This window comes from Boleophthalmus pectinirostris, unplaced genomic scaffold (genome assembly GCF_026225935.1).
Source record: "Boleophthalmus pectinirostris isolate CB_2022bp ecotype Guang Dong unplaced genomic scaffold, ASM2622593v1 HiC_scaffold_2, whole genome shotgun sequence".
NCBI lineage: Eukaryota > Metazoa > Chordata > Actinopteri > Gobiiformes > Gobiidae > Boleophthalmus > Boleophthalmus pectinirostris.
The window spans coordinates 9,068,289-9,096,284 of NW_026571152.1; the positions used below are offsets into that span (position 1 = coordinate 9,068,289).

The window sequence follows — 27,996 nt, forward strand, 5'->3', positions numbered from 1 at the left end:
AAACCTAGATAAAATATAACATCTCAATAAATTATAAAATCTCAAGAAAATATAAAATCTAGATAAAATATAAAATCTCCATTTGCATTCTAATCTTTAATAAACTAAGTTGTATATTTCTATAGTTTTCGGTCAAATATGCGGTGCTAGGCTAAATGCTAAAGTTAAAGTATATTTTTCGCCCTGCCCTGGCCGCTCACCTGAATTAGCCCTGAAAAGATGGTGTCTTTGGAGTTCGCCTTTCCCGCTGGAGAGGAGAGTGATTTCAGCAGCGATGAGTGGGACATCGGCTTCCCGGACAAAAAGCCTTCAACTAAAAAGGTACACGAATAAAATAATCTTAACTTTGGCCAGAACTTTATACAGCGTGGGAACTGCCATCTGCTAAACGCTAACAGCTAACGTCAACATGCTGCTAACTGTGGCGCTAACTTATCATTGTAATGTCGATATCATAATGTTGGTGAGATTTACACAAGAGAAGCGTAGCTGTATTTTAATTATTCTATTTACTGCTCAATTGGTGGTTTTCAGATGCTAGAATGTGATTATGTCGCACTCCGAATGGGCAAGAGACAGTTTCTATTCATTACATTGAACTTTGTCTCAAAATATCCAAAAAGTGAATTCACCTGATGAGTTCTTTTAGTGACTGGACCTAAGTACTCACTGCAATACAACAAAAATCAGCATTTTAACAACAAATTTAAAAAAATTTTTTTTAGCTGCCCCTAATCTAGGGGTGTGAAAAAATATTGAAATATCGATAAATCGTATTGTTTAATTTGATGATACAGCAGCATACGATATCGGCACTGTATCGATATATTGCTAAGAGTATTTTTAGTTATATTTTCCTAAATAATTTTGTTTAAGTTACTATTGTGTTGACATTTTCACTGTTTTGAATACAATTAGTGTTTTTGTTATTAACTTTGTACAGACTTAGTGGACTTAATAGACTTTTAGCATTTGTTTTCCATTGAACTGTATCAACTTGATTTGAAATATATTGTATTATATCGAAAGTGCACTGTATCGAAAAACATATCGTATTATGGCCTGTGTATTGAGGTATGTGTTGTATCTACAACTTCTTAATGATACCCAGCCCTACCCTCATCTATGTGAAATATTATGGAATGTTCAGTAGTATGGCTTTAAACATATCTATACTATATAATATTTATTCAGTTACCTTGAAACACATGCTTTCTTACTGTGGGCGGGCTTGCCTTTCCACAGATGTGACCTGTTACTTAACCTGATCGTGCCATCTGCCTCTTGCTTTAGATATGGATACATTTATTGCATGAATGTAGAACATTCCAGGCAAAGCAGTTCAATTTCCATTGAGACCCTTTGAAAAAGTTCTTTACTGCAGCTAGAGCAGAAATATTTCTTAATTAATATGAAAAGCTCATGGCGCCAGGGAAGACACCACCAGGTCAGTTTAGGTAATGTTTTTTTATGAAATTACTAGCATCATAAATCATGCCTAAATTATTTTGCTTGTAATTATACCTTTGAAACTGTTTGCCATTTGATGTTTTGGCAGAAAGAAGCTGACTCTGAAGCTGCTTCTGCTGAAGACAACAAAGTGTCTTTGTTGAAGAAAGCCATCAGTAAAGGAGATGTAGAGACAGTGGAACAACTACTGGATAATGGTACGGTAGATAAGCCTTAGCACAAAAGGGAGACACAGTAGATGATACTAGGAAAAAGGGAAGAGAGTTAGAAATGGAGGAAGAGAGAAGGAAAAGAGGGAAAGAGAGAGAAAGAGAAAAGAAAGATCTGAAAGATAATGACTGAAGGGAGAAAGAAGAAAGAGTGGGAAAGAGAAGAAAGAAGATTAGATAAGAGTACAGAGGGATGCCTGTTAATTTTGCAGATGTCTCCTTAATGGAAGTTAATATTTCCCATAGGTGTATACTGAGGCATTGGTGGCATAATTGTCACTTATATGTCACTTATTAATAAAAGACTGATTACAGATTGAATATAGTTACTTCAAATATGTTAATGACAACACAAAAAGTATAATTAGATTGACCTTTTTTTTGTTCATCTTGTTTGTTGAACCTGATCATTATTTGTTCTATAAGCAAATAGATCAAAGAACTCACTGTATTACAACAAAATTCTGCATTTTAGTAATATTCGTTATACCTGCTCCCATCTGTATTAAATGTTATTTGCCTATAGAAAGTTATGATGTCATCTGAAACCAGGGACTATATATGACTATGGAGGGTACCACAGTTTCTTCTATTGTTGGGAAACACTGAGAGTTCATTAGTAATCCTGTCATGTTTTCAGGCCTGGATGTGGACAGTATACTGGACTATGGTTGGACTCCTCTGATGTGTGCTGTCAGTGGTGGAAACCCCGAACTCACCAAGATGCTGCTGGACCGGGGAGCCAGTGCCAACTTCAGCAAAGGTCAGAGCACTAAGACACTCACCCCTCACAGTAAGAAGGTCCCAGGTTCTACTCCTAAACTGAATGGGGCTTTTTGGTGTTGTGGAGTTTACATGCTCTTCGTGTGTTTTTAGATTTAAGTTCCCTACCTCCAAAACGACAAATAATGAAAAATGAGATCAGATAATTGGATTGGGAGCATAATACAAAAAAATCACCAAAATTGAAAAAAAATAAATAAATAAAAAAATTGGCTTTGATTATTCTATTACTGTTAACATATTAGATACCTTAAAATTAAACAAATAAATTAGAGTGCAATCATTTCTGCATTTTAAGCACTTCTGCTATCTGATTTGTGTCCATCTAAACCTATTGCATAAGCAGCTCTTGGGTTAAAATGAGACCAATCTGTGCTGACTGCATCTAATTATGGTGTCAAGTATTTTTATTGCCCAGAAATCAGGAAGTGTGTTGTTAGCATGTTGTGAAAAGTGATTTTAAACTCATCACAGTGAATAATTAGGATGCCAGGAAAGTTGGGAATAACTGAACAAATAGAACTGAAGTTTTTTTTTGTTTTTTTTTTTTTTAAGGAAGACATTGTGTGCTTGAGCCTCCTATATAGCTATAATCTATGTCACTGGTGAATCGTTATGTTATCATTTAATTTTTGCGTAGGTCTGCATTAAAACAATAAAAATCAGGTACAGTGCCATTCTGATAGGGCTGTACTAAACTTAGACCTTGTCTCTCTTTCCCCCTTTCCTTTCTCCCCCTTTCTCTTTTCTCTCTGTCTCCCTCCCCCTCCTCTCCTCTTCTCCCATATCATTCTCTCTCTCTCCTCTCTTGTTCTCCTCTCTCTCTCTTTTCTCTGCCCTCTTTCTTTGTTTACACTGAGCTGGGGCAGTAAACCGCTCGGCTGCTTTTGCGTCTGTTCAGGTCTGGAGTAAATAAACTTCTCTGTGACAAACCAGTTATCAATCTCTTCACAAGGAACAGTCTGGGCACCCTCAGTTTAGACGTGACCAGGATCAGGGCTTCTCTCTTCAGCAAATAATAAAGAAGGAATGAATGGACAAAAGAAAATGTATTATAAAAAAAATCTTACTTTTTTTCTTGTTTTGATATTTTAGATTCCTCTTTATTCATAACATTAGAAACAATATTTAGAAAGTTTAGTAAAATACATAAACATCAAAGGGCATTGTAAACAATTTTATATTTATTATTAAAGGCAGAGTATATAACTATCAGGAGGCATGCCACCTGCATGATTTAGTGGAAATAGAAAGTTAAAACTGTACTTTTGGAACATTCTTCATGTAGATGGGTAAAACTATATAAGAGCCAGGTTTGCGGAGATGTATCCTTACTGGGAGCAGTCTTGCAAGTTTTTCAGTGCAATAAACACAACAGAAAAAAAAAAAAAGCTTTTATTTCAGTTTATTTTTTGGCTAAACAGTTGCATACTGTGGCTTAAAATCTTTTTTTTATCTATTATTTGAAAATGGCAAGTAGAGTGGGTGGAGATAGGGGATATGCGAAAAGGGATATTTTCAGAGTACTCAAGCCTCAAATGCAGAACAATGCATGTTCAGAACTCCTTCAGCTAGGTAGTCCTGACCAAACCTAACCTAGGAATTGCAGATGGATCACACTGCTCATGATAGGTTTAACCCAGCGGCATTGAAGGATGGGTCAGATGCAGAGGATTAAGTTCCCCAGTGGGATCAATAAAGTATATAAATGAAAGACTGCATACTATTGGTTACTGTTGGCTGCACGATTTTGGAAAAATATATAATTGTGATTTTTCTGATGAGTATTGCGACTACAATTACATTTTCAATTCATGTTTAGATAGTAGGATTTTGTTCAAAATTCACGTTTTAAAAAAAGCATTAACATTTGAGAGAAGACTGAAATTGGAACAAAACTAATATAAGAATCCTATGTTTAATAATTGTAATTTCATTTTGATTAATCTTGAAGCCCTACTGTTTGAGAGTAAAACCTTAAAATGACAAAAAAATATTATTGTTTTTTTCAGTTAAATAAATGCAAACAAGTAATAAATATGATGTGAATGATAAAGACGTATGATTTGTATGTTAAACGTGGCTCTGAAATGACTTTAGAAAGCTCTGGTCTCGCTAGGTGCCCCTGAGTAGTGAGCAGTAGAAGCCCTGTTTCTGTCAAATGAAGTTTAATAAACACATTAATTTACCAAAGACTTGCCTTATTCGAACACGTGCATCTGATTCTTTTATTTTAATATGATCCACACTTCAGCTCAGAGTCTGGCGTCAAAGGAAAATCAAAATCAGGTGAAAGGACCAAACCTGGCAAACAGGCATTTATAAGCCAATAGTTCAGATATTGGGAGGAGAAAATTAACTGCAACTACCATTCACGTTAAAGAACCAATATTATGCATTATTTGTATTGTTAATGACCGTTAAATATGCTCTTGAGTACCTTTGGCATTTCATGTTTTAGAACTTAAAATAATGTCTTCTGACAATAGACTAGACATGTGCTCCAATACTGGAAACTGGGGTTAGGACACATCTGGAAAAAGGGACAATTATTATTATTCAGTTAACAAGCCCCAGGTAGCCTTACCAACTTTTTCGATTTATGAACCTGAACAACAGAACTTTCACCTGTCAACAATCCTGGAAAATTCAAACTCACATGTTTATTTTAGAGGCAGTGGATTTACTAAACAAGGATTCACCTAACAAAATCAAAAACTTTGTAGTCCTAGTTTCCTCTTCATTTAGACCTGGATTAGATCTGGTTTAGTTCTGAGTTACTCCTGGTAAATATGCGGTTTAGTCCATGCTTAGTCCTCATTTAGACCTAAAATTTGACTTGTAAACTAGTTTAGTTAGCTAGTTTAGTTAGCTTTTTCCTTCATTAAACTTTTTAGCCAAAAAAATACACAAAAACATAAGCATTTTTATTGCTGTTTTTTTTTTTTTTTTTTTAAAGGAACTTTTTGTTTTTGGCCTGAAGGAGGGCCTCTTCCTGCTTATCTCCATGGAGCTTTGGCTGAAATATTCCACAGTATGACAAAACAAATATCTCCATGGCAGATGGCATGACTTCTGGAGTATGGTTTAACTCTCTAATGACGTGCAGCCTCCAGAAGATTACATAGTGACCTGTTTTTGGACCAACATTAAACCTGCTTTAGACTGGAGTGCTCTTAAATGCTCCTTGTTCAGATTTGTTTTGCAGTAAAAATTACAAGGAAAAGCAAATGTGTACATTGAGGCCGGGGTCAGCTCCCTCGGTTGCCGTGGTAACAGGTAAAGTATGTGAGGAAGTCCAGCTCTGCTCCTCAGACACTCCTGACCTCTGTGGACTCTGAGTGAACCTTCAGGTCAGGACAAGGTAGATCTTTAGCTGTCAACTCAAAAATAGCATAAAAGGTTTGATTTGAGTCATGGATATCCAGACTACACTGGGATAAAATAATCTGGACCAGCACAGGCTTTTTATCTTAAAAGTGCATTGTGTAACTTTTCTAGTGGAGGGTCTGTCAGATGCTTTTTTTTTATGGAGATTATTGCTTTTATCTTCATGGAAACCAAACCAGACCATGTTACAGGTCAGATCTGTGGAGAGGAAACCCCGCTCACAGTCATAATGCCATTTTTTTCTATGTATTTTTGAGCTATAAAACCACCTGTAATTGAATAAAGGTAAGACAGAGCTGCTTAAAGTCATACTGTGGAACAATCCGGGCAGAGCAATGACAAATCCATAGAAACAAGCAGGTGATGGCCCCTCAACCAAAAAGTTACATAGTGCACTTTTCTTTACATCCAGCTAAATATTATTAATTTGAATATTATGTATTAACTTTATTTATTATTTAAGTACAGTCTCTGTATATTGATTTTAAATTGTCATTAGGTGCCATATTGATGACTGTCACTATGAGCCCCTCAAGTCTTGGCACGCAGCTCCATATTTGATTGTCTGTTGGTCCTCAAGATGGCAACCACAACTTCAAAAGATGTGTGTCACAGACTATAAAGCATCAAGATGTGGTTCTTGATGCTTCATAGTCTATGAAACAAGTATGAATTTAATGAACAATTGTGGTACTAATATATTCTTGAACTCCCTTAGACAAAGTTATGAATTCAGTTGTGCTCACTAAACGTTTCCCCCCTTTTTCTCAGATAACTGGACGGTGCTGATGGCCTGCTGCACGGCCTCTGTCCCTGAAGAAAAGGTCTGCAGCTGTTTGGAGCTTCTACTGTCCAGGAACGTAGACCCCAACATAGTGGACAGGTACACCACACTTTGCTATTTATGTTTTGATTAAAGGATTCTGTTCAAAGTATAAATGTGTCCAAAGGAATTAACAAAAAGACTGAAATATGAACTGACAAACTACTACAAGAATTACATTTCAAAAAGTGTTTGTACGATCTAATCTACAGGGTTAGCCATTTTGTATGCAGACTAAGGCAGGATATTTTGTTTTTGTGGAGGAAATTACAATACTTCAAAAATTGCAGCCTTTGTGGTTTGCTAATTGCATCCATTCAAATTGCGCTTTTTATTTGATTGTGTTTGATCTTGCAGCCCCACCTCTTAAAGCAATAGAAAAATACACGATTCATGATACAGTCTAAATCATGATCTGGCTCCAAGTAAATCGTAGTATTTTTTTCACCATATCACCCTTGTTTAACTGCAGCTTTTCCCTCAGCCTGTGGTTAGCCTGACCACGAGCTGTCATCACTCTCTGCTCTGTTGCTTTCTCTGACAGTTTGCTCTCCTCTGTCTCATGCCTCTGTAGTAAACCTCTGTGTTCTCCTCTGGACACTGGAGCTCACATTCCTGGTGCCTTCATGCGATCCTCCAACCGTAGTAAATATCTGTAAATATGTGGGATTCCTGCGGTGCTTTCAAACGCAGCTCAGTTTTACTCAGAAATGTGATTGTTTACTGGGCTGAGACACTGCCACTCTAAGCATCAACATCGCACCCAACTCTCACACAAAACCACATCGACGTCAGCCTGTCACCATAACACATCTCCAAGTGTGATATATTGCAACAGAAAATATCCTGATAAACTGTAATATTGAACTTAAGGTAACACTATGTAACTTTTTGGAGATGGCAGTTTACCTGGAAATGGAAAAGTTAAAGCCACACTTTATTCTCCATGGAGATAGATATGTTTTGAATCTGTTACTGTATAATATTATAGCCAAAGCAATAACATTTCCATGGAAACAAGCAAGAAGGAATCCTCCTTCAGCCCAAGTAAGTGTCAGGTTTATGGAGATGCAAACCCACTTAGTGTAAGGACGCATGTTCTGTTTTTTAGTCCAATAAAAACACCCATCACGGAAAAAAATGCATTTATTTTAGTCTATTTTTTGGCAAAAATAGCTACATACTGTGGCATTAAGCAGGATAACCACACCCACTTACAAAAATTGTGTCACCAAAAAATTAAGTGTCAAAAATTTAAATGTCTAAAATTTTAGTGCAGTGCTTGTCTTGTTTTGCTGAAGAAAATAGACAATAAATGATAATACTGAAAGAAGTTTATACCTCTGACACAAGAACCCTAACACAGGATTATGCCTAAAAGCCTTATATAAAACATAGTATTTATAAATTGTTAATTAATGGCATAATGAAACGATGAAACACGTTAGTTATTTGGTATCTGTAATGACCATGCAGGACTCACATGTGCTCTTCTGGACCATATGTGCATGTTACCAGACCCATAACTGCAACCCACCACATACAGAGACTGAAGGCTCCTAGGGGGCAGAGCACTTTGTTCATAAACCAAATATTTGAGTCAATTTTAAGAGGATTTGGGGAGAATGCAGTGGAAATGGAGTGGCCCACGGTCAGTCTGTGGAGAACCAGCCTGATGTGGGGCTCTCCTCACAGCAACAAGGTGATGGGTCCGATTCCCAGACAGACTCAATTAAATTGACAGGTTCTTTTCTATGTTCTCCTTGTGTATGGGTGGAGTGGCACTTGCAGTCACAACGGCTCAGGACTGACTCTCCATTGGACTGTTCTGTTCACATTTTCCTCATAAATCAGGGAATGGTTATGACACAGCTCACATATATTTATTGGTGTCACGATACTAAAATTTCATTCACATTTTACAATTTGCGGTTGCCACTAGTGCAACATGGTGACAGCTCCAGAACAGGCAGTTTTCAGCCACCTCCTCAAGGCAATACACACACACACTCAAGTTCACATGAGTCATGAAAATAATTTTTGTAACTGGCATCTGGAATGTTGTATATCTAATGTCACGTAAACACTGCATTTTACTATCAAATGAGTATCTAATTTCTATACTAGTTTTTGTATCATTTAGTATCAGATTTTTCTTTTTTTTAATACTTTTGACAACCCTAATTTATATGCTCATAAACATGCCCCTCTCCTCTCTGCCACCAAGGGCTCTGAAGAATTGGGAAAAGCGTGTTTACAAAGGCAATGTACAATAAAAGATGATAAAAGTTATAATTTAAAAACATATATGAGAAATATTTCAATACATGACCAAGTCCAACTCGAAATATTCTTCAAAGAAGCCCAAATTAACCCTGGCCTCCCTCCTGCCCCCCTCTGTTTCACTCCTGGTTTCACCCCCTGGTCTCACCCTCTGTCTCTCAGTGAAGTGTTGAGTAAATAAATGAGTGTTTGGGCTCTGCTTCCGTCCAGTGTGACGTCTCTGCTCTGATTGTGCCCACATGTCTAACACACTGATGCAGAGGGTTACACAGATGTTTGATACAGATGTTTTATACAGATGTGTCATGGAGATCTGAGGTAAACATCTCGGGCTGAACTCCATGGGGGGTCTGTGGCTCTCTGTGGAGAACATACACACCTGGATTCCACTGTAGAACATAATATGCAGAACTTACCATCATAGGGCTTTTTTAAATGTCAGTATAATTCAGGTATATTGTTTAATAAAAATATCTAAAATATTATACTATAGTTGGAATATCATAGCCAAAGAAACAACATTTCCATGGAAACAAGCAGGAAGACACCCTCCTCCTGGCCAAATAAAATGAAAAGTCAAGTTTGTTGAGATGTAAGCCCAGTTAAGATGTAAAGATGTCTTCTCTCTATGCAGTGGGGCTTTAAACCTCAACCAATACATTTAAAGACATGTTTTAACATCAACAGCTTTTGGTTTCACATATTATCATCTTAATATTGTTGTTATGTTACTTCAAATCAGTACTTTTACTTTTTTGAGTACACTGTATCTGAGCTGAGCTATGACAAAGACACACCTTGATGGATAATTGGCTGTTAGACATAATATATTCACATAGCTTACAGTTTCCAAGAACACGTCATTTTACTTTTATTAACTTCCTTAAGCTCTCAGTCACTTTTACTGTAGTTAAACATGAAGTGATTATTCACATGTGTGAGTGTTTTCCCTAGTACTTCCTTAAACGCGTTAATAATGTCGACATTCCCAGCGCTGTCCCTGTGTGATAGATTTACACTTTCTCTGCGTCACAGATAAGGACCGGAGCTGAGTTAGTCATAAACCTGGTCACATTTAAACAAACACACAAACTTCTAAAACATCTCACTCATCAACAATGGCATTTAATGTAGTTTTAGTCACTTTTTAGTCACTCTGATGAACAGTCTATTTTAATTCTTCTTGATGACTGCTAATTTTATGTGACTTTTAACAATACACACTCTGCACTTTCCAGCCTAAAGTATGGTTTCCTCCAAGGCTTTTAGGCCTTTTTTACTTTGTATCTTTGGCAATTAATACAGTCAAACAAACTGACATGCCAGTCAGCACTTCCAGCTCAGACTGCTTAACTGATTGACCTCTGCTTTAATAACAAAAAAAAAAGCTATGGTAATTCTGGAGACCCAGAATTTGGCAGTGCACTAAGATCTAGGGGTTTGGCTTTTAATATCAAGCCTAAATGAAAAACCTTTGTACCTTGTTCAATTTTGAGTCTGTCTTTTAGAGGTCAAACAAATTGTGTTGTCCAAGTCTGTTTCTGCCATCTTTAGCATCATCACCCTTCCAAGTTATTCATGCTTTTATCAATTCTCGCCATGATTAATGTAAATAATAAATAATAATTGTAATGCACTGTATTCAGGTGTTAACCAAAATTCTAACCATTATCTCCATTGTCCAGAATTCAGTAGCTTGGTTCCTTTTTTGTTGCCCAAATAATTTCATGGCATGGTAGTCCAATGTAGATGTTTTAGTGCTGCCCCCATGTGGTTTGATTAACTACAAAACTACTACTACTACTACTACTACTACAATGAATGCACTACATACAGTATACTGTGTGCTCTTAACGTGGCTATGATATGCAAAATTATGGAAAGTAAAATCAGTTGTAGAATACCTTTTAAATATTTTTAAGACCTTTTAGATGTGTGAATAGTTTCACTGTTATATCAGTTGTTTCTTTCCATAATGATCTACATCATGTTTATCACAGTATTATAATGTGTAGCAATAATGTTAATTTTATTATATGGCAGTACACTGTCCTCTTCGAAACATTGCTTCAAACATATTTTTATTAATTTATTAGTTTTAGAGCTTCAAAGTGACCATGTTATTAATTGAATGGATGCAATTAGCAGATCTCAAAGGCTGCAGTTGTTGAAGTAATGCAATTTCCTACACAAGCAACAAAATATCTTGTCTTATTTTGCATGAAAACTGTAGTTTAGATCTGTACAAGCATGTTCTGAAATGTGATTCTTGTATTATTTTGTCTGTTCATACTGTATTTCAGTAATTTTCTGACTGAACTTTGAACAGAATCCTATTATTAAAACATGAATAGATCATATATTTTTACCAAATTATTCAGCCATAGTTTGTGTCATCAATTCACTTTGACTGTCTCAATATTGTTGTGTTGCAGGTCTCATATGTCGTGCCTGATGTTGGCCTCCAGAAGCAGTTATTCTAAAGTCATCAACCTGTTGGTGTCCCATGGAGCCAGTGTCAATGCCCAGGATCTGAACGGATACACTGTGAGAAACCGGGACTAAACTAGGACTAAACCACCTGCACAAACCAGGACTAAACCAGGACTAAACTACAAGGACTCAACCACCAGGACTCAACCACCAGGACTAAACCACCAGGACTAAACTACCAGAACTAAACCACCAGGACTAAACGAGGACTAAACCACCAGAGACTAAACCACTCAGACTAAATTAGGACTAAACCACCAGGCACTAAACCACCAGGAGCTAAACCAGGGACTAAACTAGGACTAAACCACCAGAGACTAAACCACCAGGGACTAAACCACCAGGGACTAAACCAGGGACTAAACTAGGACTAAACCACCAGAGACTAAACCACCAGGGACTAAACCACCAGGGACTAAACCAGGGACTAAACTAGGACTAAACCATCAGAGACTAAACCATCAGGGACTAAACCAGAGACTAAACTAGGACTAAACCACCAGGACTAAACTACCAGAACTAAACCACCAGGACTAAACGAGGACTCAACCACCAGGACTCAACCACCAGGACTAAACCACCAGGACTAAACCACCAGGACTAAGCCACCAGGACTCAACCACCAGGACTAAACTACCAGAACTAAACCACCAGGACTAAACTACCAGAACTAAACCACCAGGACTAAACTACCAGAACTAAACCACCAGGACTAAATGAGGACTCAACCACCAGGACTCAACCACCAGGACTAAACCACCAGGACTAAACCACCAGGACAAAACCACCAGGACTAAGCCACCAGGACTAAACTACCAGAACTAATCCACCAGGACTGAACGAGGACTAAACCACCAGAGACTGAACCACCAGGGACTAAACCACCAGGGACTAAACCAGGGACTAAACTAGGACTAAACCACCTGGACTAAACCAGGAGACTAAACAAGGGACTAAACCAGGCCTATTAAATATTCATTGCCTTGCATTGTGTTGTTTTCATATAGGCCCTGTGTTACGCTGTGCAGTATGGCCGAGAGGAGTCTGTACTCAAACTGCTGCAGCTCGGAGCCGATAAAAACCTCAAGACCAAACTCGGGAAAACCGCAACAGATCTGGCACTGCAGTTAAAACATACACAGGTTGTTTATCAATATCACTGCATTACAATAAATCTGTGCTTCGAAGTGGTATACCATATCACACGTCTATGGGGTATTAACGGAGAATGCTAACACATTGCATGTTTAGTTTACCAGTTGTAGTGTATTGTTTTGTATCATGTTTTTGTATATTTATGAAAAATTGTTGTGTGGAATAGGTGATGTAGGCTTGTGGGCAAACATGCATGAATGGCATCTTAAACCTCTTCAGGCATGTTTTTGATAAGGGAACATTAGAACACAAAATCAGTTTAGTGTAATACTGTCTTCTATACCATACACAGGTTCATGGACGTTTGTATTCAATGTTTTAATTCTATCTTTTCTCTGATCTTTTGTCTCTCAGATTGCTAGGATACTGACATCCACTTCCAACCAAAACCCCTGTGCCTATCCATTCTTCTCAGAGGAATCTCAAGACTGGTGAAATCTTTTTTTCCTCATAATCAATACAGATTTTCAATTAGATTTTATTTTCTCTTTAAAAACTAATAAATGTCTTTAAATATTAGTTTCTTGAACATAAACAAGACAGACTGTGAAATCATCAGCATTTAACTCTAATATTTTTGACAGTGAATGATGAGGTTTCATGGTAGCCCAAAAGGGAATGGACCGAAAAATTCAACCAAAAAAGCAGAACTATTACTTTGTGCCCTAGTTTGAAAGATTTGCTTCGTGACAAATTTATTTGGGTTTGGGTTAATGATTATTTAGAACTCCCTTTTGTGCTGTTTTAGGTCTGATTTAGCCCAAATGTAGGCCTTATAAAGTCTGGGTTTAGATTACTCTGAAAGCCAAATATTATCTTGGTACTTTGTGTGAAAAGGTTTAGAAGCTCTGTTATAGATTATATATTTGATTTTAAAATTTTGCATTGCTTCAAAACATCATTTAAATATAATAATATAATTGTGTAGACCTGTACTACATCATTGCACTCCCTGTTTTATATTGCCCCCTGCTGCTGTGTGAGTGAACAGCATGTGGTGTCTGAGACATAAACAATAATAAACTCCAGCTCTGTGTTTATCGGTTCAGACAGTCGAGAGAAATCACCATAGAAACACTCTGATGAAAAAAAGTCATTCAAAGCATTCATCACCAACTTTATTTAAAAAAACGTTCATCATTGACACTTTTCCCTCAAAGCGTTTGATCCTCTGGTTGTTCTCAGAGGTTAAAGGTTAAAATCCAAGGAAAGAGGAAGCAGAAGTGCTATAATTCATTACTATTGGACAGAATGAAGTAGGTGCACAAGTGCAAGAAGTCAATCATGGAATACAAAAGAACTTAAACTGCTCAGAAAAGAGAATTAATATAGTTCTGAATGTTTGATTTACTACTAACATGGTCACATACTAAAGGTGACATTTTATTTACTAAAAATTATGTCAAAATATTCAACAAAAGATCTTGCATATCTTGCAAATTGTAAGTATATATAAATATCCAAAGTTATGATTCGTAAGTTTTGAACCTTATCATTATTTGTTTGGGATTGGCCCTGTCCTGCAGCTCAGTTTTTACTATTGTGATTTTTAAATGTAAAAATGTTACATGAACCCAACTTATATCAGGGTCTTAAAAGTCTTAAAAAGATCTTAAATTTCATGTTCCTAAATTAAGGCCTTTAAAAGTCTTAAATTATGTTGTCCAAGTCTTATTATTTTTCACAAAGGTCTTAAATTTCATTAACCTATTTTTTTGTATACTCAATCAGGCTGCAGTGCAATGTTGGAGAGAAAAAAAAACGACAACGTGAAATCACGTAACTTGAATGAACATCTAATTTGAAATATGTGTAAACAATACTTTGGTTTCTGGCACCGGCGGCAATGAGTAAACAATCAGTACAGTGGAGGAAGACGTTGGATGGATGATGGGGAAGTGTAGGTCTCTTAGAGTCTAGATACAGTTCTGTAGTTGGTTGGTCATTACTAGAATTGGAGCTGGTGTTTTTCACCTGCATAATAGGTACAATGTTGGTCTTAATTTTCATTTAAGTGGTCTTAAAAAGGTCTTTAAAAAGTCTTAAATTTGGGATAGTCAAACCTGGGGATACCCTATATAGTAGCGATATTAAGTGAGCACACAGAATGTTAGTTTGCAATTTATTTCTCTGTGTCTTTTTCAGTGCTAGCAAACTGGATGAACTGGAGCTTCTGTTTCACGGTTTGGGCCTGGGCTACCTTACTGACATAATCACTGTGAGTCTGTTAGCTTCTGCGAGCTTCAGTTAGCACCTCCACGCTCACTGAAGCTGCAGATGTGTGAACCAGTGATATGATTCACACATCTGCAGTACAGTTTACATTCTTTAATAGTGTCTCATAGTGGTTCCTCCATCCTCCAACTGTCACTGACCTGCATCAAACTAGAGTCACATCTTGATTTAAATATCAGTGATACTCAGGTGAACTGAAATCCTGTGTAATAGACGGATGTTTATATTTGCCCATCCTCTTTGTCATTTCATTTTCAGAACCTTACTTTCATTTTGTTTTATTTTGAAGGACCAGGACATCAGCTGGAGTCAACTGCTCACCATGGACAAGACCGACCTCCACAAGGTACAAACTCATTTATCAAGATTTCAATCTAATCTATAATCTGACACAAGTCAAGTGGAGAGTAAAACCGCTTCAGTGAAATGCAATAATTTAGTGGTTACAGGAAACACAGCTGTTTCTCAATGGGGCATGATTGGAAAAATGGAGTTGGGTCCACAAAAAACACCTCCATTGTAGAGACTTTATTCAAAATAACGGCTTATCATGTGATTATTTTGAAAGCCACAATAGTGCATTTGACATGTTAAACTACTGCTCATTCCACTAAAACAAAATTAACATCATCGACTGTATATAAATGGACGTAGCTACCCTTTTAGCTGCCAAATAGGAAGTGTTCAGGGGAACGCTTCCAGCTCCATCCACTCTGTAACTGCAGTTGTGAGCCTCGTCATTTTGGTCTTGTTGGTCTTGTTGGTCTACAATGTTCATCTGTTCGGTTTACATGGTCTTGGTGTTTTTATTTTGCAGTTTTTTCTATAAATAAATTCCTATTTCTAATGTAGAACTGGCTCTAAATTTGCTCCTATATCCACTAGCCTTTTCTAGTTTGAAGCTGAACACTGTGGGTGATGACAGACTTTGTTATTTTACTTCTTTATGCAGTCTAGGGTTAACATGGATTTTACTAAAACATTTAAACTGCCAGAAAAATGTGTAAATGTATTCTGGTTGGAAATGCGTGGACATAGACATGGAGGAATTGCATTTTTTCTCTCACTTAAATGATGTAAAACTGTGATAAATATTTACTAGATACCAAATAATTAGAAAACCATGAAAACCTGTCATTTGCAGTTTAGCTTAGATACTGCTCAATTTACACAGTGTGTGTGTTGCTGTGTCTCAGATCGGGATCACAGAGCCTGAGGACCAGCAGAAGGTTCTGACTGCAGTGCAGCAGTTGGAGCTGGACAGAGTAGATCTGGAGACCGTCAGTGAACTGGGAGCAGCCAACATGGGGTCAGTGTGAGCAGTGTTACACTCATGACAAAAATATAATAAAGTATGAATTATAATTAAGTCCAAATCACTGTACAAAAGGTGAGCCTCTGTCAATAGGTATAGCACAGTATTACTATGCCACTATGGGTGTCATTGGAGCTCAACAGTTCCACCCACTTCAAAGTTCATTCATTTGCCATAGAAAAATTCAAATGTTAAGACTTCAAAGGCATTGCAGAGGCAGATCTAATATCAATAGCGCTGTTGTTTTAAGTACAAACAGCACATTTAAAAAGATTTAACAAAATATTTTAATGACTTTCAGTTTAAGTTTATAAAGTTCAACCTCATTAGATACTGCCCCAAGCAAGCATTCAAACATTTAATATTTTTATTTTTCAGAATGTCTTTGGGAAAAATGAATGAGAAATAATTCCTGGAATTTATTCATTTATTTCATTGTGTCTTTAGACAAAGTAGCACTCCTCACGTCTTATTTTTGGTCTTTATAATATACATATTTAGGTCTGTAATGTGACAAATAATATAAAACAACCATCAGTCCATGTGTATCTATCTTATTTATCCTAAGATCTAATCTCTACTTTCTTTGCCCTCATATTTTCTGTGTTTCTCCAAATCTTTGCACAGCATTTTAGGGCCTAACCAAGGAGCAATATATTATTACATACATTTTCCCCATGTATTTGTGCCAACTTTGTTTTGCCTCAATACATATATTATGTAAGCGGTTCTTATGATCACTATGTGTTGTTTGCATCTAATTGAAAAGCATTTTATTGTCTGATAATCTGGTGTTTTTCACAGTTTTAAGACAGTAAAAATCACATATGGTGCCTTTAAACACTATATATCTTAATCCTTAAAATATGACAGTAAAGATAACTTGGCCTGTAAGAGGAATCCTGCATTACCACACTTTGTAACTGTATATAGTATACTCTTACTGGACTCCAGCTGATCTGTCTCTGTCTCCAGGTTTAAATCGTCGCCTCCTCCTCATTTGTCTTTATGGCAGTGTTTCAGATATGAACATGTGTAATCTCAGCTCTGACACAAACAGAAACAGAGATATGAGTGAGACTGGACCCTCCTCTGCTATGAGACAATGTACACTGGGCCCTCCAACACTATGAGTAACAAAGGATGGGAAATATGGAAATATTTGTTTTTAGCCAGAACAGACTGATTACTTAGAAATACTGTAAGTTTCATTCTAAATTTTTCTGGGGTAGGAATGTGTGTTTTACTGCATAGATAATAATAATTATTATGCATTAGTTTTATTTAGCACTTCATTTTAGTCATTTCATGTGTAATGGAATTTCATGCATTATTCATTCATTCCACGCTCATGGTAAATTGCTTTTGTAGCCGCAGATGCCCTGGGGCAGATTGACTGAAGTGAAGCTGCCAGTCTCTGCAGATTGGCCCCTGTGACAATTACCAACACTCACGCACACACCACATACATACTAGGCAATATGGGTGAAGTATCTTGCCTAAGAACACAATGGCAGTTTTGACTCGAGTCACTGTTGCAGTGTAGAACCTGATATTCCCTGTGCTCTCTCATCCAAGCACTAACCAGAGATCAGACATTGACAAGGAGGTTTGGCTTTATTAATCTGTCAATGTAAGAACAGGAAATATTTCAAGCTACAGTCTTGTGTTATAGTTTTCAAGAAATAAATGTGTGGCATTTCCTACATACTCGTTACCTTTTTCTGATAGCATAAAGTAGGTTCATTTGTGTAAAATCTTACATTTTCATGTGCACCAACAAATCACACTGCACCAATTCACTGGGGCTTTAAAGCTGCTTTATAGTACGTATTTGTTCTCAATATGTTCTCTGAATGATGACAGCAGGGCACACTGTAAGTTGAATACAGTGGAAAAAACAGTTTACTCTTTACAAGAATAAGTCTGGTTCCCCAACTTTAAATTGACATTAGTTATCTCATTAGTGTAAATGAGCTTTTCACTGAAACCAGAGCTTTTCCTGTAAAACTGTTGTTAAAAGTCAGTGTTATTGGCTGATCTCCAGTGCAGAGCTCGGTGGAAGTCGTTTGTCAGTCTGTGTCTCTTGTGCATCTGTGCTAATGCGCCGCGCTGTAATGACTTAAACGCCGTTTGGGTCAAAACTGTGAGATTTGTGATGTGAGAGTGAAGCAACAAGTGCTGAGAGGACAGAGCTGCACTCACACTCCATTCATCCAAACACTGACCCCAGAATACAACATGAACGCAGGAGACACTGAGCAAGCCAGCACGGACAGTGGGCGCTCTAATGGTCTTATACATTTACACCAGCCAACAGAATTAGGGATGTCCCAATCCAATTTTTTTGGCTCACGATCTGATACCAAACTCATCCCAATACCAGTCTTTTCATGTAATGATTTTATTTATACAATTTAGGCTGTGCTGTTATAATGAAGTAATATTCCATGATGAATTTAGCCCCAGTTGTATAAAGTTATTACCAGATGTAAAAATGCATGCTTACAAATATAGCCTATTATTTTATAATACTACAACAAATTGTCTGTCACAATGTTCTGAAGCTGCTGTACAGTGGAGGAGTTTCAAAGACATTAGATGATCTTTTAGCCTCTGTTCCTAAAGCTGTTCGATGCATTGACCCGATCCATTCACCAAATCCAATCCAAATAAAAATCAAAAAGTGTTACATTCTTTACCAGACTGAAACTGTCCTCATCACATACATTTCCCTGTGTGGACATGACATTGACATTTAGATTAATTTAATTTTTTTATTGAATTCATTTATTTTACAGCTCAATTAAAACTGCAGTTGACCTAAGTGCTTCATTTATGAAAATGTTATCTATCAGCTTAATGGTTGAGTGTAGTGATAACTGTGATAATAACTGTAATAGTGATGCATTCACAGTTTAAAAAACAAAACATACCAAAATGAAAGTAAAATACAATTTACAAATACCTAGGCCTGTAATGACACATTTTGAAGAGTGATATATTGGTACAGAGATATATTGAGATAAGCGATAATACTGAAACTATTTTATGCCACTGTCACAATACCAATAATGCAAGATATTCTCAGTAAACCACTTAACTAGACAGTATCATTCAAAAGGCCTGAGCTGCAACAAATAAATGGCAGAATGAACAAATAATGAGCCATAGAAGTTATTCTACCCTTTACAGCTCCAGTCTTGTTGTATTACAACAGAAATACCCCAAGGTTCCCACTTTTACAAAGAAAACATACATATGATAATTATTGAGCCCCAAATATATTGTCCCAGCGTTCATATATGAAATGTTGATAAATAATAATTATCATCACTCCGAGTACTGTATAGGTGCATCCCTATTGCTTATACTTGTATTTTGCACAGTCTGTTGATGTCTTGACCATTGTAAGTTACACCCAGTTCCCACCGTTCCCTTCTCTCTCCCATACTCTCTGGTCTCTCTGTGCTCTCAGCTCTGCTTGTTTCTGGTCTTGTTGCTGAGGAGGATGGAGTGATTCTTTGACAGTGTTTACACTTCACTCTGACACCAGTCTCCTCACACGACCACAGCCCCATTTAGCACATACAGGCTGACAGCAGGAGGCCAGTGCATTCAAACAGAGCAGACATACATTTAAACAAGCCCTGCGGGTTTATCATTTAAGGTGGAACCAGGTTTATTATTTTACATGGGCAGGTTTAAGGTGGACTAACACAGACTCGACCTGCTCTCCATCTCTCATAGACAGCAAGTGAGTGTTAACATGTATTTGTTTTCCCTGTAGACCCACATCAGACATTAAGCAGCAGGTGTCACACTCTGTCACTCCTCCTTATAACAATCCTTATAAAGCTTTTTAATTTTGCTAAACTTTCTTTTAGATATATTTTTTCAGTTTAATTTCCTCCATTTGACATTAGCATTAAATGTACAGAATGTGACTTTATGGATATGGCTCGCCACCTGTGTTATTCCATGAAAATGAAACATTAAAACCTCCATGTAGATAGATTTATGCCATACTGTGGAGAATTAGCCAAAGGAACAACATTTCCATGGAGCAAAGCAGGAGGAGGCCCTCTTACAGGCAAAATTAGAATCAGGTTTGCGATGTTGCAAGCCTGCTCACATTAACATTCTTCAGTTTTTTCCACTAATAAAACAAGTCTTAAACTGATTCATATGAAATTGTCAGATACAAACTGTGGAATATTTAGTCTTCAGCTGATTTTTGTGCCACAGAAGCGAGGAGCTGCACACGTTCCTGATCAGCATGAGGCAGCAGTGCTGTTACCTCACAGAGACCATCCAGGACGTGGTAAACCGCTTCCCCTGCAGGGCCTCTCAGGTACTGCAACTCAGGCTTCCATAGGTGTTCTCTGATAGGGATGCAACACAATCCAAATATCTCAGTGTCATATTTTCACAATATGCATCTCAAAATATGATACTTAATGCAATATTTTGTTGAGGCTTACAAAATTTTGAATATGCTACTTTGTTTTTGAATACCTTGACAGGCCTTTGGTTTTGTCACAATTAACATTTAAAATTTCTTAAGTTATTTATTCACACAGTCTGCACTGACATACAGCAACGGAATTTTTTTTCAACTATTTCTGTACCATAGCAATGAGTTTAAACTGACATTTGTGATTTGATATATTGTGATGGCCCACAATATCTCAATATGCATGACCAGAGATCTGCACACTGAATTGCACTTTGGAATTATTAAAGTTGTTGGTTTGTTGTTGTTATTGTTACATCCCAATCGCTGACACACTGTCTCTCTCTATGTATCATAATAATTACTATATCGATTTAGCATTCAGTACACGATAGCTGGACCGATATGTTTTGGGTCTTAATATTTATCGTGCTTACTTTAGTACTTAAATAGTTTCAGTATTATTGTTTATCGGAATATTTTGCTGTAGCAATAAACCATACTCCAAAATTAGTTGTGACAGGCCTAATTAAAAAAAAAAAAAAAAAGTTTCTTATTAAAGTATAATATAGTAACAGTGAATCGCTTAATGCAGGGGTGTCCAAACTTTTTTCATCAAGGGCCACATGTCTAAACGCAGACGACGCAGAGGGCCGATCAAGGGCCGTAGACTGGTGCTCATAACAGTGAATAACTAAAATATGTGCGTTTAACATGTTAAAATGAGACATCAGTCTTTATTCATGCTAAGATCCTCAAAACTACACACTAAATATTAAATATTGGCTTTATCAAGGTAGATTTTCAAAAAACTTGCAATAAAAAGTACATTTTTTGTTGATGCACGGCAATTTGGGCCAATTCTCCTGGAAGCCTGAGGGCCAAGAAAAATTTGTCTGAGGGTCGCATTTGGCCCCCGGGCCATAGTTTGGACATGCCTGGCTTAATGTATGAGTTGTGTAATAGACATACATTTACAATGGCATCTCTTTCCTTTGTTTTCCCTCTCTTCTCTTTGCAGTTGGTGTTTTCTCTGGACCCCCAGGGAAAGGCTCTCTCTGTGTGTAACCAGCTCCTGATCCAAACCAAAGATCTGCATCAAGAGGTCACTCTGCTCAGGAACCTGCTCTGCCAGGTACAGGGGCCGGTCACCATAACGACTGCATCGACTTACCGTTCAGTACATGAAAGCTTGACCAATTTATACTTTGAATCTAACTATAGACACTACTCTGTCTGAAGCTCAATATGTTTTGTGGCTCAATATTTACCATATGTACAATTTCTTTCCAATAGTACATACCATTTTTATGCAATAAGGTCATTTTTGAGCTGTAGAGGGGTAGAATGAATAACTTCTACCCTACCTAATAAGTACTAAATTATTAATTATTAATGGAATTATTATGCCCCACTTCAGACTCCAGTCACATTTAATTCTGAAAATATGGTTCAAATTGTTTCATCTGGACCAAAATCAGAAAATTTCATTCTATTTTTGACTGATAACTACACATTCATTATCAAAAATGCAAATGATTGATAGAATGGCGTACAGAAAACTACATCTGAAAGTATATGCAAGTATGTGGTATTATTATAGAATAGCCAAGTGATAAAATGTCTAATTTACGGTACTATTTAAAAAGATACAATACCAATAGAGATTATGCACTGACATCATTTTATTTGAAAGTGGCTCTGAGTGGCAGAACTGTGAGCAGCACAACTGACAAAATGTGCTTTTTTTTGGTATTTTGTTCTGATATTTAACAATAATTTAACAATTATTTCCTCAACACGGGGGCTCAGAAACATTTTCTTTAAAGGCCCTATATTATGAAAAGCTTAAAACCATGTTGTTCATGTTTTACCTCCTTAAAAGCATACCTGGAGTTCTGTTTTGTTTCAGTCATGCTCTGTTCCACCTTGTGATATCATGTAGTGTTAGTTTTCAAATTAACAGTTTCCTTTATCTTTTGTTCAGTAGAGATGGGCTATACAAGGGTTGAAATCATCCAAAGGATTCTAGTGAAGGTGGAGTTTAATTACCGCTTGACATCACAAGGTGGAACAGAGTGTTTTCTCTTTGGGAGAAGAACTCATCTTACACAGAGTTGGTGTGTTAAACGTGAATGAAACAAAACACAAGTCCGGGTATGTCTGTGATGAGGAAAGGACAAACTAAATATTTAGGGGAGTTGTAGTTGTATATTTGTTATTAAGCTGCAGCAGCTCTTTCACATTTTAGATGCGTTTTGAGCTTTTACAGAAAAAAATGTCATTACTCACCACTGACACTAAGAGGTGATGTCATGTGCATAACCTACATACCTAACCCCTCCATGGCTCTAGTGCTACAGATGCCTTGGGGCAGCCTGACGTAGACATGGCTGCCGTATCATGCATGTCCTCATTTCTGATCTGGGATTTGACCCCTGAAGCTCCGCCCCCTGCTGGCTGGTACATACCTGCACAGATCGACCTGCTCTGACATGCCCCTCACATTAAACATATGAACTCACAGTTTAGACATGAACTGTCAAACATCTAAAGTTCTCAGATTCTGCTTAATAGACTTTTTTTGGTCAGGCTGCTGTTTTGGAAAATTGAAAAAAATCAGATTTTTATTTGTCGGAAAATCATAAAAATATTGATTCTTTGCGATGGCATCTTGCTGGAGGTGTTCAACATGTAAGTGTATGGTGGAATTTCCATACCACAGTGCACACATTAGCAAACACTGTCAAAAAAGTTTTAAGATGGTCTGAAAACTCAAGATTTAAGCAACACGTTTTCAGCAGCGTATTATCAGTAAGAGCATTCATGGTCATCTAAGTGTTTTATTTTCAACAAAAAGGTAAGATTGACTAACTAAAAAACTATTGGCTTAATGCTAGCTAGCCTGTGACAGTAATTTAAGGTGTGAGACACTTGTTTAACAGCATAAATCAGCTCACCTGTTGTGATTCCAACTAAGATCGCTCTTTCAGATCAGACTGTGTCATAAAAGAATGAGAACTTCGCACATCAATTACTAGAGATGGGTGCGTCGGAGGAGAGGGAGCAGCCCAAGAACATAGAGAAAAATCCTGCACACCGTCTTGCTTGCAAATTGTGAAATTTATTAGAACATTTATTTTTGTCCTAATAAATTTCACAATCAGACTGTGTTAAAATAAAACTCAGATTCTAGTCTAGTCAGTCTAATGGAGCTTCTAACAGAATAGTGCCTTCAGTTATCATCACACTCCCAGGGAATGTTGACATGAGCTGCAAAGTGTCAATTGCTAACAAGTGAATTACTGTAATTCTAAAAAAAAATAAAAAAAATAATGCTGCACTACTAAAAATGCATGCATTGGAACTTATTTGTAGACGTTTAAAAAACACCCTCCACCATTTTTGCAATATAATTAAATTTTTTCTTATTTTTCTTATTATTTTGATTATTATTAACTGACACAGATTATATTTTCCCCTCTCTCTTTGTTGTTGTTGTTGTTGTTTTTTTACAGAATAATTTGACCCATGTTTGAATGAAGTGAGCAGTCTAAGCTGTCATATGCTCTGTCTGTGTCTGAGTTTGAGTTTGTGAAATGCTGCGAGCTGAGACAGGTCTGTGCACCTGATCCTCGGGTCACTGCAGCAAAGATGGAAAATATGGAATATGACTTAAGCTCCTCCAAACCTACAAAAACACTATGGAAAATCTGTCTGCAGAATGGGGGAATTAGGGTGACAAAAACTGATTCATGAGCTCATTCCTGTGGCAGTCTGCTGTTTTGGTCAAATCACCATATTGAGTTTTTTTCTTTGTTTAATGTTGCTGTATGCTCAAAAGCACACACTTTCCACCTCCAGCCTCTAGCCTCTATCCTGCTCTGAGTGAGTGACAGGTGGATTTAACCAATCACAAGTCAAGAGTGAACTTTTAAGAAACCGCAGATAGCTTGTTACCTATTAAAGGTCCTATATTGCACAAAATAAAGCCATGTTTTAATGTTACCTCATCAAAAACACACCTGGAGTTGTGTTTTGTTTCATTCACACATGTTTAAGTAAAGCTTTATTATTAGTCTGTGTATATCTCCAAAGCTCAAAATGCTCTGTTTCCCCTTATGGTCATGAGGCCATAGTTTTCAAGTTAAAAGATGCCTTTTACCTTTTTAGTAGAGAATGGAAATTCCAAGTCTGAAATTATTGTTATGATTCTAGTGAAGGTGTATGAGGTATAAAAACACATTGATGCACTTTGTGTATTACCACATGATATCACACATGTTCAGTTTGGACCTAAATATGCAGGATTTGTGTGTGGGGACATGTGCGAAACAAACACAACACAAGTTTTGACGAGGAAGCAACATTATATATTAAAATTAAATAAGAAAAAGGCGTAATATGGGCCCATAAAGATACATGAACTGTGATCAAATTTAAATTGTGCTCTGGCTTGTGACATTTTTTGGCAAATCACCCAGCCCTAGGGAGAACCAAGATTATAAAACACAAATATCTTAGCAAAATATTAAAACATTTACCACTTTTTTAGGCCACCAGCTATTTCTGTGCATGCAAGAAGTTAGACTAGTGGTTCTGAAAGTGGAGCTCGGGACACCACTGCAGTTGCGAGGCATTGAGCTGGAAGTCACAAATTGATTTAAAGATGGAAATTTAAAATGATGGTGAGCGCTCAGATAAATCTATGGGCTGTCTCCTTGTGGTCGCTTGCATAAATTTGCCATATGTGCATGGGGAAGTTCATTTGGCTGCCGTGCCAGGTCATCTGTGTTCATGTCAGGTCAAATCATCCTCAGATTAGAAAAGTTCATCCCTGTTAGTGTCTGAGGAGAGTTCAACAGGAAGTCATCTTCTGTCTTTAACTCATGTTTTCATCAAGTGTTTCTTTAAAGGGCTATATTACACTATTTTCTGATCTATGTTATAATGTTGTTTCCTCACAGCTAGAGTAAAACATACCTGGAGTTGTGTTGTTTCATTCACACATGTTTAACACTGAAAGCCTGCACATTTAGACTTCTTCTCTGAAACTGAAAATACAACTTATGATGTCATGTGGTAATACAAAAAGTGCTCCACTATGTTTTTGAACACCATAGATATTCACTAGAATCATTTGATGATTTCAGCCCTGGAATTACAAATCTCTACTCAACTAAAAGTAAAAGGAGCTGTTAACTTAAACCTTTGCTTCATGATGTCACAAAGTGGAACGGAGCATTTTGAGCTTTGGAGATGTAGACAGACTAATAATAAAGGATTACTCAAACCTGAATTAAACAAACTACAACTCCAGGTATGTTTTTGAGGATGCAACAACATTATAACTTGGCTTAAACTTCACAAGACTCTTGTGTAATATAGGACCTTTATGGGACACATGTAGACATTTGTGGGCATCAAACTAAGGAAAATCCAAGAGTTTAGACCTGACCCACTGCTTTCACTGCTGTACTGGTCATGTGATCACAGTGGTCATGTGATTTACTTTAAAATTAGACATTTTTTTGTGTATCCCAGAGATATCCGTTTTATTATTTTTACAAGTGAATTGTTGATTTGTGAACTTTATTGTAACTTTACATGAATCTTTGCAAATCTCTGTTAATATTGGTTTAGGGTCACAGCAGCTATCCAAATTTTTCCCAAATCCATATTGAACCATCCCAGTATAACACCACCAAGTTTAATTTTCTCTCATACCTTTGCATTATCAGTTTGAAAGACGTGACCTGTCTCTGTTGCGTTCAGATGGACCAGGCTGATGACTGCTCTGAAGTCCCTGTCATTTCCTCTAAACTGAGCTGGAGGCGGGTCCTGAAGGGGGCGGCACTGAGCATGCTGGGAGCCGGAGCCCTGCTGCTACTGGCTAAAGGCCCAGGTGTGCGAACCCACCTGGGCCAGTGGAGCCGGTGGTAACAGGTGCAGGTAACAGGTTTCCATGGAGACCTCAGGAGCTTCAGCCACAAGACAACAATGAAGTTTGGATTTTGGTTAATGTTGTTGTTCAAACTGGAAAATATTACGTCTATGGTAGAGGTGAACAATATATGGAAACAATTATTATATCTCTGTTGTTGTTTTGAGGACATGTATAATATTATATTTTTTATTAATTAAGAACAAAAGGTTTCATTAAAATAAGACCAGTATATTTAAAAGGGAACCAAAATAATCTAAAAAAAAAAACTAACTTTGATTATAATCTTTTAAATAAGGTTTATTTTTACAGTTTTGTGTTTTAGTTTTCACTCTTGTGTGACATTTTAGCACATTTCTGATGGATTGAAAAAAATCTAATCTGATAATTGTTATTGGGAGAATCACAAATATATACTGTTATGACATTTTTGTGTCAATTTCCTGTTCTTGGATTCTTCTTCTTTTTTTTCAATTTGTTTCTAAAATGCCAGTTTTTATTTTCATCTTTCAACTATTTATGTTATTTATAAAACTTTACTTTGTTCAGGTTATAGTAACAGTTTGACCTAAAAAACCTGTGCAGTTGGCCCACAGTAATTCCTGGACTAAACCAGGACTAAACTACAACTGAACCAAGGCTGAACCAGGACAAAAACTACAACTATACCAGGACTAAACCAGCTAAAATAGAACATAATCCAGGCTTAACCACATCTAAACCAGGATTTAAGCAGGTCTAAAACAGCACTGAACCAGGGCTAAAATGGGACTAAATTAAGACCAAACCAGGACTAAACCAGGACAGGCCAAGATTGTTGCATGTTATATCCAGTTCACCAGTATTTTTGTAGTTATCATTGCAAGATATTCTGTTTGTGATGTGTTGTGACAATTTTTTAATTTTTTTATATATCTATACAAACCTTATGTACAAATTGTTTTGTGAATCAACATTTGGAAGTGAGAAGCACTTTCACACACTTCAGTTGTCAATGGTGCCAAATTAGAGATATGTAAAAAGTGACCTTGTTTGAATTGAAATATGTTTGAACTATTTTGAATAAATATTGTTCCCATTTTCCATATTCAACATTGCTGTAATTGTTCAGGCCCATGGGAAAGTCCAGGTTGGACGTTTGAGTCTCGTGCTCTGGCCTCAGATCAGATCAAAGATGAAGGAAACTGAAAATGACAGACAGATAATCCCACGGAAAAGCAGAAGCCCAATAGCAATGAGTATACTTGGGTAGAGCTGCATCATTTTTCTCAGTAAAAGTCCTGTTTTTGTACAGATTGAACTAAATGTGTGCTTTGTGCATTTTTAGGTGGCTGATCAGTCCATTAAGTCCATTGAGGTCCATAGTAAAATGGCGTGAATGAAAGATATATACGTTTATAACTTGACTCGAAGCAGACAAGCGACAGTAAGAACAGTAGA

General features: G+C 36.9%; 1 protein-coding gene across 1 annotated transcript; it reads left to right on the forward strand.

The window, feature by feature from the left end:
• The first annotated feature begins 183 nt into the window (after window positions 1-183).
• On the forward strand, window positions 184-27,577 carry asz1 (ankyrin repeat, SAM and basic leucine zipper domain containing 1). Its single transcript, XM_020919188.2, has 13 exons — window positions 184-321; window positions 1,559-1,667; window positions 2,320-2,442; window positions 6,624-6,735; window positions 11,394-11,505; window positions 12,459-12,593; window positions 12,961-13,037; window positions 14,752-14,824; window positions 15,131-15,187; window positions 16,038-16,150; window positions 20,405-20,510; window positions 21,634-21,747; window positions 26,388-27,577. The coding sequence occupies exons 1-13, from the start codon at window positions 220-222 to the stop codon at window positions 26,553-26,555; spliced, it is 1,401 nt and encodes a 466-aa protein (XP_020774847.2). The 5' UTR covers window positions 184-219; the 3' UTR covers window positions 26,556-27,577.
• The last annotated feature ends 419 nt before the right edge of the window (window positions 27,578-27,996 follow it).

What these genes read in the sequence shown, in the direction of transcription:
- asz1 (XM_020919188.2), top strand. Translation starts at nt 220, where the DNA reads ATGGTGTCTTTGGAGTTCGCCTTTCCCGCTGGAGAGGAGAGTGATTTC. An exon ending in GGAACAACTACTGGATAATG is followed by an intron (nt 1,668 to 2,319) that starts GTACGGTAGATA and finishes TCATGTTTTCAG; the next exon opens with GCCTGGATGTGGACAGTATA. An exon ending in GACCCCAACATAGTGGACAG is followed by an intron (nt 6,736 to 11,393) that starts GTACACCACACT and finishes GTTGTGTTGCAG; the next exon opens with GTCTCATATGTCGTGCCTGA.